Source organism: Chelonoidis abingdonii, chromosome 2 (assembly GCF_003597395.2).
Source record: "Chelonoidis abingdonii isolate Lonesome George chromosome 2, CheloAbing_2.0, whole genome shotgun sequence".
In the NCBI taxonomy this organism is placed as follows: Eukaryota; Metazoa; Chordata; order Testudines; family Testudinidae; genus Chelonoidis; species Chelonoidis abingdonii.
Genome location: NC_133770.1, coordinates 156,284,959 through 156,303,839, shown reverse-complemented (window position 1 = coordinate 156,303,839; position 18,881 = coordinate 156,284,959). Strand labels below are relative to the sequence as shown.

Genomic DNA, 18,881 nt, shown 5'->3' with positions numbered 1-18,881 from the left:
CTTGATTTTAAAAGACAACTTTATTAATGGACAGCAGTCACTGCATCTGCTCAGTTCTTCCGCACACTGTTATACTAAATGTTATACCTCAATGAAGCATTGCAGCTGGAGCTGCGAGAAATCAGCCATCACCTGCAGACTCTGTGAATCTGGCCTGTTAATAGGTTTAAGAGCTCATACAATTTTTTTTAAAATGTATGTTGCTTTTTGTGTCCCATTGCCTCTTCCTATCGCCTCTCCCATCGTAACATCACCATAATGATAAGGCAGGCAGGTGCATTCCTAGCTTTCCACTGTATCCAAAGATTTTGTACTGCTGTCCATCACTAAGGTATCTAATCTCTTTTCACGTGCATTGGATTGGCAATAGCAAGGTCCCTAGTAGAGTTCATGGAATCATTCCTTCCTCTTCCTTTTGGGTTATAGGAATTCTGTTTGAGGAAGGCTTTTCTGTTTTTCATTTTGTGTGGGATGCAAGCAGAGCGGTGCTGATGATGTAAATGTCATTCTGGTTATGGTGGAAATGTGATATGGTAGTAAGAGAGAGTTTTTTGCAACTTTCCCTAAAGATAGGCAGATTCTAGATTAGTCTAATCTCCTCTGGAAATTCATTCCATAGCAGGAACCCTTCACTAGACAATGCTTTGTCCCCAGTTCTCATATCTCTTGTTTTAGGCTTTGCGCTCTGTACTCCGCGGTGCTTGACATATTTGTGATTTCATCTCGTCCAATGAACTGAGCTCTATTCACATGAGAGTGTTGGTGTGTTTTATTCCCAATTGGAATAGAAAGTACAGAGCTTGAGGAAGATGATGTAATTTTAAATCCTATGTCAGTTAGTAGAGGGAAAACAGTTCTTTATATGGGAGTGGGGAATACCCTGTTGTTATTCCTGGAGAGGGAGTTTGTATGTATGTTCTGACTCTAATAAACAGAACAGACAATTGTTACCCTAAAAGTACAGACATTTAATGACTAGTGAGATTAAGGAGCACAAGGCAGACTTGTAAGTAGCAGGTAAGATCTAGGGCAAACCTGAAAGCAGATAATGGAGATACCAGATAATACAACCAGTTAAGGAAAATATAGAGCAGCTCTGAAGCTGCTCTAAATTGTGCTAAGGCTTGGTTGGGCCTAGGACTAAGGGAATGAAGAGGTAGCATTTTGCGCCCTTCTTTTCTCCGTGGTGTCAATTTTATCTCCATATAATACATTGCACGGTTGGCTGAGTGCATTACAATATGGCAGTATGGGGCAGTGAGGATGAGGGGAATTAGCCTATGTTTGAAACCTCAGGCACTGGCCAGAGCCTGATAACAGGATCCCAGGTTCAAGGGGGGCACGTGTCTGATGCAGCATAGCAGATGACTATCTTGATTTTGTTTTGTTTTTGCAGGGAAGCAGCTCTTCAAGTCAGCATGAATGACGGCCTCAGTTTCATCTCAAGCTCTGTCATCATCTCTAGCACACACTGTGTAAGTTTCAACTTTTGTGCATAAAATGATTCAGTAGCAAAATGGTTCTAAACCATAGATAAGCTGTGCTAGTACTGGTGCTTGGGTGAGTGGTGTGCTAAGGAGCTACCTCTATGCCTTAATGGTGAGCTCCGATGTATGGCCCTCATGCACTACCGTTCCCCATGTGGTGTGCACCTTAAAATGGGTTTGGAGCAAGCAGGTTGTGCTCTATCTTAGACAGAGCATGTATGGGAGACGAGGAAGTGGTTTTGTGATACAGCAGAGGTGTCAGGGCCTGGTTCTCCACTGCTTTGCAGGGTGAGTGCAAATTGCACCAGCTGATCAGACATGTCCACTCACACTGGTGGTAGCTATTTAAACCCACTTTGCATAGATGTAAATGATGGCACAAGTTGCAAGGCAGTGACAATCAGATTCATTGTCTATAAATTGATATCCCCCCAGAAGTTTGGGGAGCTCTGCAGAAGTGCAGAGCCTGCACTGACCCCATGTCCTCCTTTGCTAGCAATGCTTGAGTCACTTGTTCTCATAAGCCTCTTGCAGCAGCCTGAGCAAAGGAAAGCATCTTCGTACAGTTAGTAACACCATTGTCTTGATGGGGATTTTACTTCTGCTAAAGTGTGACCATTGGGAAAGGAGGCCTCATGGCAGTAAGGATAAAGGAGATTTGGGAGGAATTTATTTGGTGCTCATGAACACAGAAAATATTGGGACTCTCATGAGAAGGTGGGAGTTCTGACTGAATAGTATGTGTAGGATTGGGACCCATATACATAGCATGTGAGATTCATAAGTTTGGTCAAACCTTTTGACTGACCTGTGTGGGATTAAGCTAGTAAAAAGGGGGTTCTTTTATATACTGTTCCTTTGAAATAAGCAGTTTTATTAAGGTAAGGCCACAGTTATAGGGGACAATCCTACAAGGTTCTGAGTGCCTCCTGCATGATTCTAAGCACCTTAGGTTACCATTGAAACCTGTGGGAGGTGAGACCCTCAGTATCTAGCAAAAGATATTCAGAATCATTTGGGCTCTAGCCCTGGATCTCCAAGCATCACTAATTGACACCCATATTGATGCCATTTAAAACTTGGATCTTCAAGCAATGGTTTGTTTACATCTGGCTTTCTTCACAAAGGGGAACGTCATCTCTGTTCAGAGAGACCAGGATAAAGCCTATGCCCTACTTATGCCTTGTGCTGGCCCTCTGCACTGTCATAGATTTCATACGAAGGACCAATTTCTGCAGTCAGTATTCAGGCAAAACTTCTCTGGGAGTCTTGGCTGAGAAAGAACTGCAGGATTTGACTTGAAGGCTTTTATGGTAGGTCTCTTTGCCTGCCCCCTTCAAATCCACCAAACAAAATTGCATCATGTTTCTATATGGAGCTAGTGAAAGGCCAAGTTATGTAATATCCACATACCAAAACTATTCAGTTGTGATCCATGAACACTGATGCACAGGCTTCGAGGGAAAATATCTCCTGTACCATTTCATCTGTCGCAACAATGACAAGATTGTCTAGAGACACCAGCATTGTCTACACGATTAACATGTAAGTTTTCAGAGCTGAGATGAAGGCTTATTTCTCTGCAGTTGACAAGGGCATCTTTATGCTTTGAGAGAAGGGCTTTTATTTCAGCTGGATTTGATATTTCAATTCAATTTCTCTTTGTTGCCATGGTGAAAGTGTGTGTGTGAGAGAGAGAGAGAACTATGAACAATTTTTCTGCTTTGCCTTTTGAAGCAAGATATGGATATGATCAACACAGACAGCAAGATGCAGCTGTTTGACATCTGCAACATGCCATTGGGGCAGATACTCAGTCGGTGTAAATTGTCTTAGCTCCAACAGCACTGTGACAATTTACACCAAAGGAAGATTGGCCCTATTGACTCCAATGGAGCAGCTCACTTGACTCTGTTATTTCATTCATTTCCAAGAAGGGAAAGGACACTTGTTCTCGCTTGCAACACTTAGGATAAAAGCAATGAGCTGTTGCTTTAGCGCAGTCCCTGTCGGATGATGCTTCATGCAAGAAGCATGAGAACATGTAAAACACAAGATTTGTAGGATTCAACATTCTAATTTAAAAAAATCTTCCTTTGCATTTCTGGTTTTCCACATGTTCTGTATCGGGAGGCTACTCAGCCAACACATTCAGAGTAAAGTAAAAATTAGCAGATTCGGTATGTCTAGATATCAAGAAGTAAACACAAATTATTTAAATCTGCTTGCTTGTTCTATAAATGTGTGTATAGCAGTATAGATTTCAGAGACTCATAGCTGGAGAGACAGATGTGGCACTGCACAAGTGTATAGTACAGTATATTTTTGTATCTCTGCCTGTTCTAAGTGACCCAAATTTGATCCTAAATATGGAGCTTTCATCACTTGGATAGAACTCACTGTAGTGACCTTTTCACTGATACTTCCCCTAATATTTTTGTGGGAGTTATTTCCAGGCAACAGGCTGCATAATGCTGCTCATTTCACCTACACTGGGTGCATAGAAAATGTTTCCTCCAATTTGAAAGCTTTTGTTGGTTCTGGCAGCATTCCTGGTGACAGCCACCTTTTTAAGAATACCTGCTAATCTTCAGTACCTCTGAGTTTGCGTATCCAACCTGTGAAACCATAAGCCTGTTTTCCAAAAATGCTGAGCAACGTCACCTCCAATTCAGATCAATTCCAGCATTTCTGAAAATTTAGTTTGCATGTGGAGTGTCAAGCATGGCCTTCAAACTCAGTGACCTGCTCTGAAAATTTGGTTGTAAATGTCTCTTAAATTGTTTGGAAAGTTTATTTTGGAGAAGACAGGGTGATGAGACAGCAAGTGTGAAAAATCAGGATGGGGTGGGGGGTAATAGGAGCCTATATAAGAAAAAGCCCTAAATATCAGGACTGTCCCTATAAAATCGGGACATCTGGTCACCCTAGGAAAAGAGAGGGGTTTATTTATTGTCTGTGTTTAAATAGCACCCGCTGTAGACACAGTAACCGGGATCATTTTTCAGATTCTGATCTCTTTAAAGAAAGCTAAAACAAGGGCTCCAATCTTGCAAATGCTTACATACGTGCATAACTTCAGGCAATTGATGAATAGTTGCAGGAGCGGTTCTATGTTTTTTGCCACCCCAAGCACAGCAGTCAGGCAGCCTTCAGCGGCACATCTGCGGGCGGTCCGCTGGTGATGTGGGTTCGGCGGCGTTTCTGTGGGTGATCTGCCAGTCCCACGCCTTCGGCATACCCGCCGCTAAATTGCCGCCAAATCGCCGCTGAAGCTGCAGGACTGGCGGACCTCCAGCAGGCATGGTGCCAAAGGCTGCCTGACTGCCACCTTCACAGTGACCGTCATGCCACCCCCCGCGGCTTGCTGCCTCAGGCACGCACTTGCTGCGCTAGTGCCTGGAGCCCCCCCGAATAGTTGCACTGGCTTCAGGCTTGAAAGATAAGCACATATGTGTTTGCAGAATTACACCAAAGACAGTAAATTTGGAAAGCTGCAGCAGGAGGTGACAGCACAGTGCAGAGAGAGCTTCTTTTCTCACTTTGCAAACAAACCTTGGAGGGGAGGGAAGAGAATAGTTCGTTTGTAAAGGCTGAAATAAATCTTTCCTCCATGGCATGTCAGTGAAGCTCTTTGCAGACGGCATGCAAACACTGCCCTAGATCTGGAACTATGTCCTGAATGTACCACAAATTCTTCCCGTCTGTGCATCTCCCACCCGGATCACGTATAACAACAGCTCAATGTTTGGCACTTGTGCAAACGCCTTAACTCTCAGAACTATTGCTTACCAGAAGCAGAGGTTTGTTGGGTGAATGAGTCAGCAAGTAGAGGTTTCATTCAGAAAGTGGTGCCCACACCTGTGTTTCCATATTTCGTGAGGTTTGAGGACTGGCCTCCTACTCAGAAGATGAAAGTGGATGGCACCATGCTATGTGAAACCTCTGAGGAGCCAGAATGTGTGTATGCTTCTTTAAAATATATATGTTTGCCCAAGTCTGGAGAATCAGCAAATGGAGTGTAGTGCACCTGTGCCATTTCCCAGTCCAGCGTGACTTGTGAGCTGCAAAGTTTGAAATTCTATCAATAGCTCAAGAAGTCATAGTAACAATCCTTCTGGCTGGAGACGGGTTCTAGCCAGGAGTTCAGATCCAGGTTTCAAGCAGTCTGAAGGTCAGGAGTGTTTGGATGCTGGGAGCTTTGTACTGTGCAGAACCTGGGATTGTTTGTAAACACGGAGTTGGGTTCAGATTTTCCTCCACCCACCCGAGTCCCACATTTGAGGCTGTATAGATGTAGGCCTAGCATTAATTACTGAAAAATAAAGATCCAGTCAGTCACGCTAGAAGCATTATCTAGGATTTCACAGGTGTCTACACTGCAGCTGGGAATGAGCTGTGGGTAGACGCTTGCTTTAGTTTAGCTTGACCTAGTGTGCTAAAACTAAGCTTGTGGACATTACAGCTCTGGTGGAGGCTTGGGCTAGCTGCTGAATCCAAGCCAACCCAGCCTCATGGATTTGAACACAGGTAGCTAGCCTGAGGATCTTCTGGAGCCTCAAATGTCCACACTGCTATTTTTAGTGCACTACCTCCCGTGATGCTAGCATATGTCTGTCTACCTGGGCTGGGAGGCTCTCTGCCAGCTGCAGTGTAAGCATACCCCCAGAAAACAATTAGCAGTAGCTCTCTTTCTAGCAAGCATTTGTCCAAAGAACTGGCCAACATCCAACTCCCATTAAAGCCAATGGAAGACTCATCATTGGATCAGGCCCACAGGGACAACAGGGGAAAAGCTTATTATGAAAGATTGGAATAACGTATTATGGCATAGCAAAATGACCTCTCAGCAGGGGGACACAACTGCCAGTTTGTAAAGGATGTAAACATCAGAGAGGGGAGTGAATATCTGAGGCTATTGCCCATGAGTATAAACTTTCAAAAGGAATATTTATATTCAGAAGCCTTTCCTATCGGTGACAGGTTTCAGTGGTAGCTGTGTTAGTCTGTATCAGCAAAAACACAAAAACAAAACAACCCTCTAGCACCTTAGAGACTAACAAATTTATTTGGGTATAAGCTTTCATGGGCTAGAACCCACTTCATCAGATGTATATATGTATCACGATATCAGTGAGATGATTAGCTGTGAAGTAGCCTTCCAAACGAGGTGGTTAGGACATTTTAAATGTAGATGTCAGAAAACCCTGGAAAATGGCATGTTAAGAAGCAAACCTGCAAATAAAGGGACTGAATACTGTAATGGGCTTTACCATTTCTTTCTTATATGATTCTACAACATAGCAACAAATTCTTACAACACGTTCTCACGGCTTGGAGATCTTCAAGATAGACTCTATCATTTCCCCCATAACTCTTGGAAGAAAGATGTTTCATACACAACTATCTAAAGTCCATCAATGGATGGAAAGACATCTATATAAAACTAAGAGCTGATCTAATCCTTTTGAGAAAACAGACATTTTGATTTTAAAAAAAGAATATTTTTTCTTCTGAAATTTCCATTCCATTGTTTGACCAGCAATCCCTCTCTCTCTCTCAGGGAGATTTTCAAAGACATAAAGGGAAGTTATGGGTCCAACTTCATGGGACTTCCCCTTAAAGTTACAGGGGTCTCAAAGGCACATGCTTTGGTTTAAATCTGCAATTCGCATTTGGATGATTCCCTAATTATCTTTCAACAAGAAGTTCTCTTTCTCTCTCCCGTGGAGTTCTGTGCTATTTGAACAAAATTGCCAGGCACATCTCACTCTATTTGAACTGCATCCAGTCTTATGGGGCCAATTTAAACTATCTCCCCATTGGGCAATGTCAGTCAGACACAACCCACTAATGTGGGATTTTCAAAGGGAGCTATGGGAGTTAGGCACCCAAGTCCCATTGGCTTTGAATGGGAAGTGGGTGCCTAAGTCCCATAGGTTTTTTGGAAAATGCCAATTGATGGGCCCAAGCCTCAGTTATGCTAAAGTCCCTTTATACCATTTTAAGACCCTCTGTGCTGCCACAGTGGTATAAAGAGGCATTATCAGGCCAGATTTCCCTGGGTGCTTCTAGAGCCCAACATTAAATGTGCTACTGTAACTGCTCTGTATTATATTGTTTCTTATGGGACTCATTCATCAAAGATACATTTCTTTTGTTGGAATATACACCACTAACACTTTTGTCAAAACCCATCATCCAGAGCATTAGCTCTGAATCTTTCAGAGAATCCAACCCACAACAGCCAAGGATTAACTGTTCTTAACATTTCATTGGTAATGCTACAACCCTTCTCAAAGAAGAGAAATGAATAGCTGCTAAGAGTAAAACTGACACTCACGTAAACCTGCACTCCTAGCAACCAATTACCTAAAATATACAAGCATCATAAAATCTTCCTCACTCCTAAATCATTGATGCATTGATTAATGCCGTCATCGGATCACTAACTTAATCTGTCAGCACCATCACTCTTGCCTGACAAGGTTTTATAACATTTCATTGCCTGAAATCCTGGGCCAGGTTCTCAGCTGGAGAAGACTGGTGCAGTTTCACTGATGTCAGCGGAACTAAGCTAATTTAACAGTTTAGGGTCTGCCTTCTGTGTCCAGCATCTAAAGACTCCTAGAGAAGAGAGACAGATCTATCTATCTATCTATCTATCTATCTATCTATCCTGCAGCCCTGCAGTCTGTCTAGATATATAACATTTTATCAAACAATGAGAATACTAGATCCAAGCTAAAGTTTGCAAAAGCATTTAATATCTAGGAGCCTAAGTCTCATTTTCAGCAGGGATTTGAGGCCAGATTTTCAAAGGTATTTTAACTCCTAAAGATGCAGATAGACTCCTAACTGCCACTGATTCCAATAGGAGTTAGCAGTCTAACTTGTGTCGGCATTTTTTAAATCTTACTCAACGCCTTTCCCCATTTTTAGGCATTGAAAATCTGGCCCTTAGCCACTTAGGGTTTAGATTCTCAAATATATTGGGGGAGGTGATTTAAATTGGAGTTAGGCACCTAAATGACCAGATCACTTTGGAAGTGACTCCTAGAGCTATGTCTGTAGGTGTGACTCCCCTGCTAGTGTACATATACTTGCTCTAGCTTTTATCAAGCTAGCACAAGCATAAATGACAGTGTAGCCACAGTGGCCATGTCTACGCTACGGGATAATATCGAATTAGCTAAAATCGGTTTTATAAAACTGATATTATAAATTCGATTTCATGCGGCCACACTAGGCACAGTAATTCGGCATTGTGCATCCATGGTCCGAGGCTAACGTCGATTTTTGAAGCGTTGCATTGTGGGTAGCTCTTCCGTAGCTATACCATAGTTCCCGCAGTCTCCCCCGCCCCTTGGAATTCTGGGTTGATTCATATTGTCGCAGGTGGTTCTGGTAAATGTCATCAGTCATTCCCTCCTCGGGAAAACTCAGCTGACAATCTTCGCGCCGTTTTTCCTGGATTGCCCTGGCAGACGCCATGCACCGGAACCATGGAGCCGTCGCATTTTTTTTCTGCACCGTATGTGTAGGATGCCGCGGACAGAGAGGCGATACTCCAGCGCTACACGCAGCATTCACTTGCTTTTGCATGATAGCAGAGATGGTTACCAGTCGTTCTGTTCCATCTTACTGCCAGAGTAAAATGGCATGAAATGACAGTATTCTCCCCCTCTGTACTGTCTGTGCTATCATGAGTGCCCCTGGCTGAAATCGGCCGGGGGGCGCAAGCAAAAGCAAAATTGGGATTGACTCCCCGAGTCATCCCTCCTTATGGTTTCTAAAAATAGAGTCAGTCCTGCCTAGAATAAGGGGCAAGTGTATTAGAGGACAGTGTACAGAGAGCACAGCTGCTCCGTGTCAGTATTCACAGGGGTGCCCCTGCAACAACCCACCCGTGCTTCCTCTCCCCCACCTTCTGGGATACCGTGGCAGTGTCCTGCCCATGTGTGATGAATAGAAGTGCAGGAATGAAAACTGCTAGTGGCATAAAATGAGGGGAGGCTCTGTGGCGCGATGATGTCCAGGCAGGACATTAAGCGGTGTGGGGGAGAGGAGCACAGCATGCTGCTGCTAGACAGTCCAGCGCGTACAGAATCTTTTTTTACACAGGAAAGGAGGGGCTGAAGCCCCAGTTGCTATGATGAAGCAGTTATTAGCCGTTCTGTCCTATCTACTGGGAGTAACCAGGAATGTTACCCTCATGGCACATGTTAGATATTCATGAGGACGTTACTAGTCCTACTGCACCGTCTCACCAGGGAGGGGAGGGAGAGGAGCGGATAGCTCTTCACTGCTGCGATCGCGTCTACCAGCAGCATTCAGTACACACAGGGTGACATAGAAAGTAGTGAAATGATTTCTTTCCCTTTTCTTCACGTGGTGGGGGGGAGAAACTGAGGAGCATTCTGAACCGTCCAGACACTCTGTTTGAACTACAGACATGGGGAGCTCAGCCAAAGAATGCATACTTTCAGAGGACTGCTGTGGACTGTGAGTGATAGCGAGTCCTCAGTACTCCCCCATCCATGAGTGTCCATTTGAGTCTCTGGCTTCCCGTTACGCTTGTACGCGCGCTGTGTCATCTGGAATTTTTTTCAAATGCTTTGGCATTTCGTGTTCTGTAACGGAGCTCTGATAGAACAGATTGTCTCCCATACAACGATCAGATCCAGTATCTCCCGTACGGTCCATGCTGGCTCTTTTTGATTGTTGAGACTGCATCACCACCCGTGCTGATCAGAGCTCCACACTGGGCAAACAGGAATGTAATTCAAAAGTTCGTGGGATTTTTCCTGTTTACCTGCCACTGCATCCGAGTTCAGATTGCTGTCCAGAGCGTCAGTGGCTGCACTGTGGGATACCGCCCGGAGGCCAATAACGTCGATTTCCGTCCACACTAACCGTAATCCAATATGTTAATATCGAATTTAGCGCTACTCCTCTCGTCGGGGAGGAGTACAGAAATCGATTTAAAGAGCCCTTTATATCGATATAAAGGGCGTTGTAGTGTGGGCAGGTACAGCGTTAAATCGATTTAATGCTCTTTAAATCGATTTAAATGCGTAGTGTAGACCAGGCCAGTGACACTAGCAGTGACTGTGCAGGCATGGCTGAGCCAAGCTGACTATATACTTACTGCTTTCAGGTGGGTTTGTACTTGGCACAGCTCAGTTGTGCCTCCACTGTGGCCACATGGCTGTTTACATACGTGACAACTGGATGAGAGCTAGTGTGAGCCTGTGTGCACAAGCAGGGGAATCACACCCCTCACTCACAGTGTAGACATAGCCCTAGTGAGATATATATGAATGTACATGTAACATGTATGGAACATTTCACTAGGCTGAGGTGCAATTCACTAGCTCTAATATTCTCACTAGTTGATAAAAACATTTTGTTTTAAGTAACCACAATGTTTCATCTGATGGCTTTAAACACCTCATTCCAAATTACTATTATTTAGTATTTGTACCGCAGTAAAACCCAAATCAGGATGAGAAGTCCTCGTTGTGCTAGGGGCTGTACGAAAGAAACAGTCCTTCCCCCAAAAGAGCCTGCAAAGTAAAGGCCAGATTGTGAATCCCTTACTCCCAACAGTCAACAACTACTCACACCAGTAGTTCCATTAAAGTAAATTGTGGGATTAAGTAACTGCTCATCACTGTATGTGTTCAGGGTTGACAGTCTGACTCTAATGAAAGACTAGACTCACTGAGTGGATGTAACAGACAAAGAGGGGGAAGAAGAAGGTAACTGCAATGAAACACATGAATTAAAGACCTGTACAATTTGCAGGAATTGTGTTTCTAAATGTAAATAAACAACAAATATCAGCTGTATCCATAAAACCTTTGGACCCCTTGCCTAGCTATTATAACTGCATATGTTTAGGTTAATTTGCCTTGTTTTTGTTTGCATTGATTCTATTTTTTCACTCTTCAAGGGAAAAAAATGTAAACAATGCTTCCTTTTGGATTTTATCCGATCCTGTAAAGAAAACAGAAACCCTAACAGACTTAGCCTTAAAATATTTAATTCAAAAGAAAAAAAACTCTTTTTTTAATATACTCAAACTCAGTTTTTGCAAGAGTGGAAAATTTTGACATTCCTAGGAAATGATGTTGAAAAATCCACGCCAAACCAATTTCCAGTGAGGTGCTGTCAGCACAGCCAAACCTTGGCAAGCCTCTGGGCAACATATTCAGCACGATTGCATGGGAGCTAACAGAGATGCAGGGAGTTCTTTTTATTTGATTTGTTACATTATGTTTAAAAAGTCATAGATTTGTAGATTTTTAAGGCCAGAAGGGACCATTTGATCACCTAGTCCATCCTCCTATGTAACACAGAATATAGCATTTCACCTGATTACTCCTCTATGGATCCCAGTCACCTGTTTGACTAAAGCATATCTTCCAGAAAGGCATCCAGTCCTGATCTGAAGACATCAAAAGATGGAGATTCCACCACTTCCCTTGGCTGGTTGTTCCAATAGATAATTATTGGCACTGTTACAAATTTGAGTCTTATTTTGAATTTGTCTGGCTTCAACTTCCAGCCATTGGATCTTGTTATATCTTTCTCCTGTTATGTTTGCACGCCAAAGTATTTACTGCCCATGATGTGTCATTAGAGTTCGATCTTGCTCCTGTTGAAGTCAATAGTAAAACTCCCATTGTGTTCCTTAGGAACAGGCACTTACAATTGGATTTACCATTGCATATAGTCATTTGCATCAGTGCAAAATGGGGGTAAAATGCCACCATTCTGGTTTGATAGAGCTTTGCACTTGTGCATGGCAGTGGTAAATTAGGCCCTTCATGAAGAAGTGCAATTCAGTAAGGCAGGGCCATCCCGAGAGGGGTGCCAGGCCCAGGACAACCCCCCACCTCCACCCCTCCGGCCGGTAGGGAATAGATATGCCCCTGCAGAAATCCCCAGGTTAGCGGGGAGAGGATGATTGATGTGCTGTACGAATTTTTTGTGGAAGAAACAAAGCTGAAGTCCTGAGTAAACGGAACCTGAGCCAGACTCTGGGCACGGTGCCACTCCTTCCTAGCCTGGGGAGACAGGCTAGCAGTGTATGTGCTGTCTTGTAGCTCCGAATACAGTGATCATTGAAATAGAAGGCCAGATCCTTAGCTAGTGTAAACTGGTGCAGCTCCTCAGACTCCCTCTGAGCACAGGCAGATCTTTATAAGCACCTAGAGTCTAACATAAGCCATTCTTTGCATTTCTCCACCTACAATGTGAAATCTGATGCAACGTTTCAGGGAGTAGAAAATGAGGAAAACATTCTGAAGACGAGGAGTAAAAAGTGTCTGCGATGACTAGCTTGGTCCAATTCCAATCCCTTTAGGAAGGCCCAAAATAGATCTAATTTCCAGCATTGAGGGATGGTGCTTGTTAAATATCTGTCAGTCCCAGATCAGTCACAGCTATATATACATTTTTTTAATCATGACAACAGAGAGTTGTTATATTATAGAGCTGAAACAACCTCCAAAGCTGCAGGCTATGTGTGCAATCTCTGCACATGCATGTGCAAACAGGCACAGTAGAATCTTGACATAAGGACTGACGCCGTTGATTCTGCCTCCCACAGTTCTCAAGAAATTGTACAAACTTACTCACTTATGTGTTGAGAGGGGATAATATTGCAAAGTTTGAGGGATACTCAGGTCTGGATTGAGTCTAGGCCTGCCCCCCCAGTAATAATCGGTACTTATCTAATCCCCAGCTTGGAAACTGCTAGGTCGACAGAAGAATTCTTCCATCGGCCTAGCTGCCACCTCTTGAGGGGGTGGATTTACTACAGCAATAGAAAAATCTCTTCTGTAGAGGGAGTAAGGATCTTCACTACAGCACCTCATGTGAACCCTGCTACTGTGCACTAAACGTTCCCTACTATACAGAACATTCAGTGCATCCTAGCATGGGCCACATGGCCACAGAGCATATGTCAGGTTAGAGCACTGTAGATGCACACCCCAATTTACTATTCGCAATGTCTCTGTGTAGACAAGTCCCAGGGCCGGTGCAAGAATGTTTCGCGTCCTAGGCAAAACTTCCACCTTGCGCCCTTCCTGCCCCGCGCCCCCGCCCTGAGGCGCCCTCCCTGCAGCAGCTCCTCATTCCACACTGAGGCACCCCCCCCCCGGCAGCAGCTCCCCACCTCCACCCTGAAGCGCCCTTCCCGTGGCAGCTCCGCCCTGAGGCACCCCCCTTGGAGCAGCTCCCCACTTTCTGCCCTGAGGCACCCCCCTACTGCAGCTCACCCCTGCTCCATGCACGAGCACCCCGAGCACGCCGTTGCTGCTTCACTTCTCCCACCTCCCAGGTGTGCAGCACCTAAGCTGATTGGCACCGCAAGTCTGGGAGGCGGGTGAAGTGAAGCAGCCATGGCATGTTCGGGGAAGAGGCAGGGCAGGGGAGAGCTGGGGCAGGGAGTTCCCCTGCGTGTCACCCCCCTCCCCTTACTTGATCCAGGCTGCCCTCCCTGTGCTCCCCTGCCCCAGCTCCCTCTGCCTAAATGCCGGCGGCGACTGGGGCGACTGAAGATCCAGCTGCCACGATCGCTGCCAAAGAAAATGGCGCCTCCCAAATGTCAGCACCCTAGGCAACTACTTAGGTTGCCTAAATGGTTGCACCGGCCCTGACAAGTCCTTAGTGACTTGCCTAAAGTCAGACAGACCTTGATGCAGGACTGCACTTAAGCATGTGCTGAGGTCCATCTTTATACATTAAAGCGAAGTCTCATTGACCACAATGAGACTTAAAATATGCTTAAAGTTTAAGCATTTTAAGCACTCTTCCTGAATAGAAACACTTTCCTGAATGAAGACCTAAGGCAGTGACAGAACCAAAAATGTGAGGACAAAATTTTCTAAAGCGGCTAAATCCCATTTTCAGAAGTGACTAAAATGGGACAAAGGCTCCTAAGTCACTTAGGAAATTTTATTCCCATGCTTTGCTTAAAGTCCACTAGAACTCTGTCTCTCAGAAGAAATGATGATAATATATCCGGTTCTTAATATAGCATAGATAAGCATGGCTTACTGAGTAAAACATTTAAAAAATGAAAAAAAAAATGAATTTTTTCCAAAAAGAAGCATTTGCAGTCAAGGGACTGTGAGTGTTTCCATAATAAAGTATGTTTTTGGAAAAATGTAATAACCTAGAAACAAAACAAAAAAAGACGTGATTTGGACTGTACAAAGTCTACATTAAAAAAATAAAATTGGCTTAAACTGGCTATTTCCAAGCCTGAGATGTGAAATAATCTGCAGGAGGTCAGTGGTTTAAGATTTTATTTTTTCCTTCTTACATCTTAATCGCAGAATGGATTTTCAAAAGCAATTCTTACAGACAGAGAAGTTAGTTATATACATGAAGCCCCTTTTAATGGCCCCTTTTAATGGGCTTTTAATGCCTTGTGCCAGGTATCAGGTAGTCCAGAATTTGACTAGAGATGCACATATCCATTAGCAAAATAAATCAAGTTCCAAATGTGTGACTGATGAGGATGTGAGGAAGAACCCAGCTTGACTTTCAGATCTCATGGGGAGGGATGACTCTTGGCTAAAAAAAGATTCAGTTGTCATTTGATCATATTCTTCTGGAGTCAGTAAGAGATATTTATCTAGAATTCCACAGGTTGCTTTTGCAAAGTCAAGTGTCTCTTTAGCACAGAGAGAAATCAGATGTAAGAAAAAGCTGTAGGCCAAATTCTCTAGTGGGGTAAAGTGGGAGCTATGTTTGATGTGGAATTCCAGTACTTTCACTTCTGGACTGACACAAGAAGTGCAGCAGTGCATAACAATAAAGCAAAGGGAAGGTTTTAGCCCCAGTAGATGTTTTGGTTCAAGCTCTGAGTGAAGATTGATTCAGGTCTGTCTGTATTTTATCTGAACCATTGCTGACACTCTGAGCAGCACTCTTTGTCTTACTCTATGTCAGATCCGCTGGTGTCCCAGCAATATAGGGGCCCAAGCTACAAAGGTGAGATCTGAACTTCTACGAAGTTAGAGAGAGAGAGATTGTGTTCAGAGCTGGTACATTATTTAAGTCTGGCCCTTAGAGTTAGCAGTGAGCTGTGAAATCTGGATCCAAACTTTCCCAAGGTTCAGAGCTCTTGGAATCTCTTTAGCTCTAATTCAGGATTACATAATTTGTAATAACAGGTTAGAACTTGAGTTTGGAGAGATTTCCCTCTAAATCTCATTACTGTGATTTTAAATTAAATATCCCATTCCCTCAATATTACTCTGTCACAGATTGTTTTTGTTGTGTCTAAATATCTTATTGCTGTTCCGATATTTGAGGACTGAAGTCTATAACAGGAAACCTGGCTGGTCCATGCCACACACCTGCGAGATCATTAAACCTAAGAGCAGAATTCCATCTGCCAGCAATGGAAAATCAGCGTATCCTGCAGAGGGGCCAGGAATATTGTATCCAGTGCTTGCCAGGTTATAAAGTGAGCCTGATCTAATTAATTAGCCAATACCTACCCTTAGTTAGTTAGAGAGAGAGCACACTCTGGCAGATTGCAGGGTTGGGCTGAGCAGAGGGAAGTGATGGCAGAATCTGACTGGGGAAAATGAGATGTTTCAAGAAAGCCTGTGTTCTATTCCTATGCCTGCATCCTCCAGGTGTGCCCAGAGCAGGACCAAAGAGCCAAATGCAGCTGGCAAAGTCCAGAATCAGGGAAGGTCTAGGTCTGCTTGGTCCTGCTTCAGTGTAAAAAAGGATGGACTAGCTAATGTCTCAGGATCCCTTCCAGGCCTACGTTTCTGTGATTCTATAAAGCATGGCCAGCCACCAACCTCTCCCTGTAGCTTCAGGGTATAGAGAGGCTTTTATCACTGGTGAGGTCATCCCATATATCCGTCTCAGCTCCTCTATCAAATGCAATACAAACCCAAGGGCATTTTCATAGATCATCAAACCAGGAGTGTCCGCTGTGATCATCTAGTCTTACCTCTTGCATAACACAGGTCATAGGATTTTCCTGAATTAATTCCTGTTTGAACTAGAGCAGAGCTTTCAGAAAAATGTCCCATCTTGATTCAAAAATTGCCAGTGATGGAGAATCCACCACAACCCTTGGCAAATTGTTCCAGTGGTTAATTATCCTCACTGTTAAAAATGTACGCCTTATTCCCAGTCTGATTTTATTAAGTTATGGAACACAGATGACACCCTTCGGTTCCCAATATGCTGTTACTGCAATAATAGGTCTTGCAATATTCGGGTACCCCTGTTCTAATATATGAGAGAGCATTGGAGCTGCTGTGGGGGAGGGAGATTCTGCCTTTTTAAATATTAAGCTTGTACCCAATTTTCTCAGACCAAACCCATATTTCTTGTTTTCCTTTCAAGGCTCTGCTAGTGCAAGCCAAAGCTCAGAATGGATGTGTTTTTGCTGGTGATGACAAGCATTAGAAAGTTGGCTTTTTTTCAGTAACAAGGGGAAATTACTGCGTAAAGCAGGGGGGGTTGTGGACAAAGAGCTAAGTTTTGCCCTCACTTACTGTCATGCAACCCCATTCAAGTTGAGTAGCTGGGGCATGGGTTTAAGTGAAGGTGGCATTTGGCCCAGACTGCATGGCCATTGGCAGCTACCCCATCAGAAAAGGGAATGGCTGGCGTGAGCACATTATTAAAGTCCCAGAGACAGTGGGCTGTTTAGACACTTAGTTGTGGGATAAGATGCCAGGATCTCCAGTATGACAAGGCTCGGCTGGCTGGAAATATTTGATGAATTTGTTTGTCTTGGAGGTTTTTTTTAAATTGCCTTTTATAAACTTTTACCTTTTAAAAAAAGGAAGCACTGTTTTTCTTTGATTTGAAAACTTCCTGTCCCCGTGTAGAGAGCAGGGGAAAGAATCCTTCACATCTCCATGAATGATTCTAAACCTGTATTGCTAGTGCATTACCTGAAGCAAAAAGAAACACAGGGACAAAGACGGTCAACATGGGTGAACTTTAGTGTTGGGGAAAGGTGCCAAATATACAGTCCTGAGACTTCAGTCCTCTGTGTAGACAAAGAACAGGACAGAAGGAGCAGGGGTAAAGGGAAGGGATGATCCTGTGGTTTGAGCACTAGACTGGGACTCAGGAGATCTGGGCTCAATCCCAGTTGTGCCACAGTTCCCTTGGACCTTCATCTATCTAGGCCTCAGTTCTCCATCTGGAAAATGGGGATAATTATTTGTACCATAGTGCTAGGTACTGTACAAACACAGAACAGAAAGATGTTTTCTGCTCTAAAGAGCTTCCCATCTATGGCCTTCCTTTCTCCAGTCATTCGCCTGTCTTGTCTATTTAGGATGTAAATTCTTGGGGCAAGGACTATTTCTCACCATATGTTTGCACAGCACTTGGTACATCAGAGCCTCCATCTCCAATAGGGTCTATAGGCACGTCTGTAGTACAAATAATATTTAATAATCAATATCCTCCATGCTGCCACTGGAGCAGAGGGTTGTACTAGATGACCTCCTGAGGTCTCTTCCAACCCTGATATTCTACGATTCTATGAATGTGTCTAAACCCATTCCTGGGGGTAGGAAGGAACCTCCAGTTTTCTTCAGCATTTATTATGAATGTAATTATTATTTATTTGTGCTGCGGTAGCACCTAGAAGCTCCAGACTGGACTACATCCCTTGGATCACAGCCAGGCATTGTACAAACACAGAACAAAAAGACAGTCCCTGTCCCCAAAGATCTTACAATCTAATAATTTGGGAGATAAGACTAGTTTTCTTACATACTAGAATTGTTCTTGGTCTCAGTGAGCTGCTGCCAGCCTGTGTTCCAGTGTCCTAGAAAAGGTACATGTCTTCCAGGGCGGGCCTTTTTGTTTTAAGGAGATTCCTTTGTTTTCTGCTACCAAGCCTTTGTGCTGAGAGACGCCAAAGTATCCCCTGGCTCAGTCAAGCCCTAAGTGTTTACAGTTTGGATTGAAGAGACAGCAGGACACAGTTAGGAATAATTTTTAAATATACAAATGGCTTGGAGTATTTGCATAGACCAAGAAAAACTGTGATTTTCTATTCTTATGACTATTACCAACTCCCTCCCTGCTGCATTTAACACTGGGTTTATCCAGGGCCTTTTAACATGTCTGCCTGAGAAATACATTATTTTATGTGAGATAGAAAATAAGGATCCATGTAGCCTCCAGACCCAGAAGTCTCGAACTTGACAGCTGGTGTTTATGCTACAGATATCATACTGCTCCACATTCTCCCCCTTTAATCAGAGAGCACAGAGGCTACATCTTGTGACAGATGGTAATTAATAGTGCAGTTTTCAAAAGTGGCTTAATTCTGTTCCTGTTGGAGTCAGTGGGTATTTGATCATTGACTTT

At 43.7% G+C, this 18,881-nt stretch overlaps 1 protein-coding gene across 2 annotated transcripts in view; it reads left to right on the top strand.

The window, feature by feature from the left end:
* Positions 1–18,881, top strand: part of ANTXR1 (ANTXR cell adhesion molecule 1) — a 207,221-nt gene that overhangs the window by 74,452 nt on the left and 113,888 nt on the right. For both annotated transcript variants that reach the window (XM_032786627.2, XM_032786634.2), the window contains exon 12: positions 1,397–1,475. In XM_032786627.2, coding sequence (XP_032642518.1) covers positions 1,397–1,475 — 79 coding nt within the window. The remainder of the gene's footprint in view (positions 1–1,396; positions 1,476–18,881) is intronic.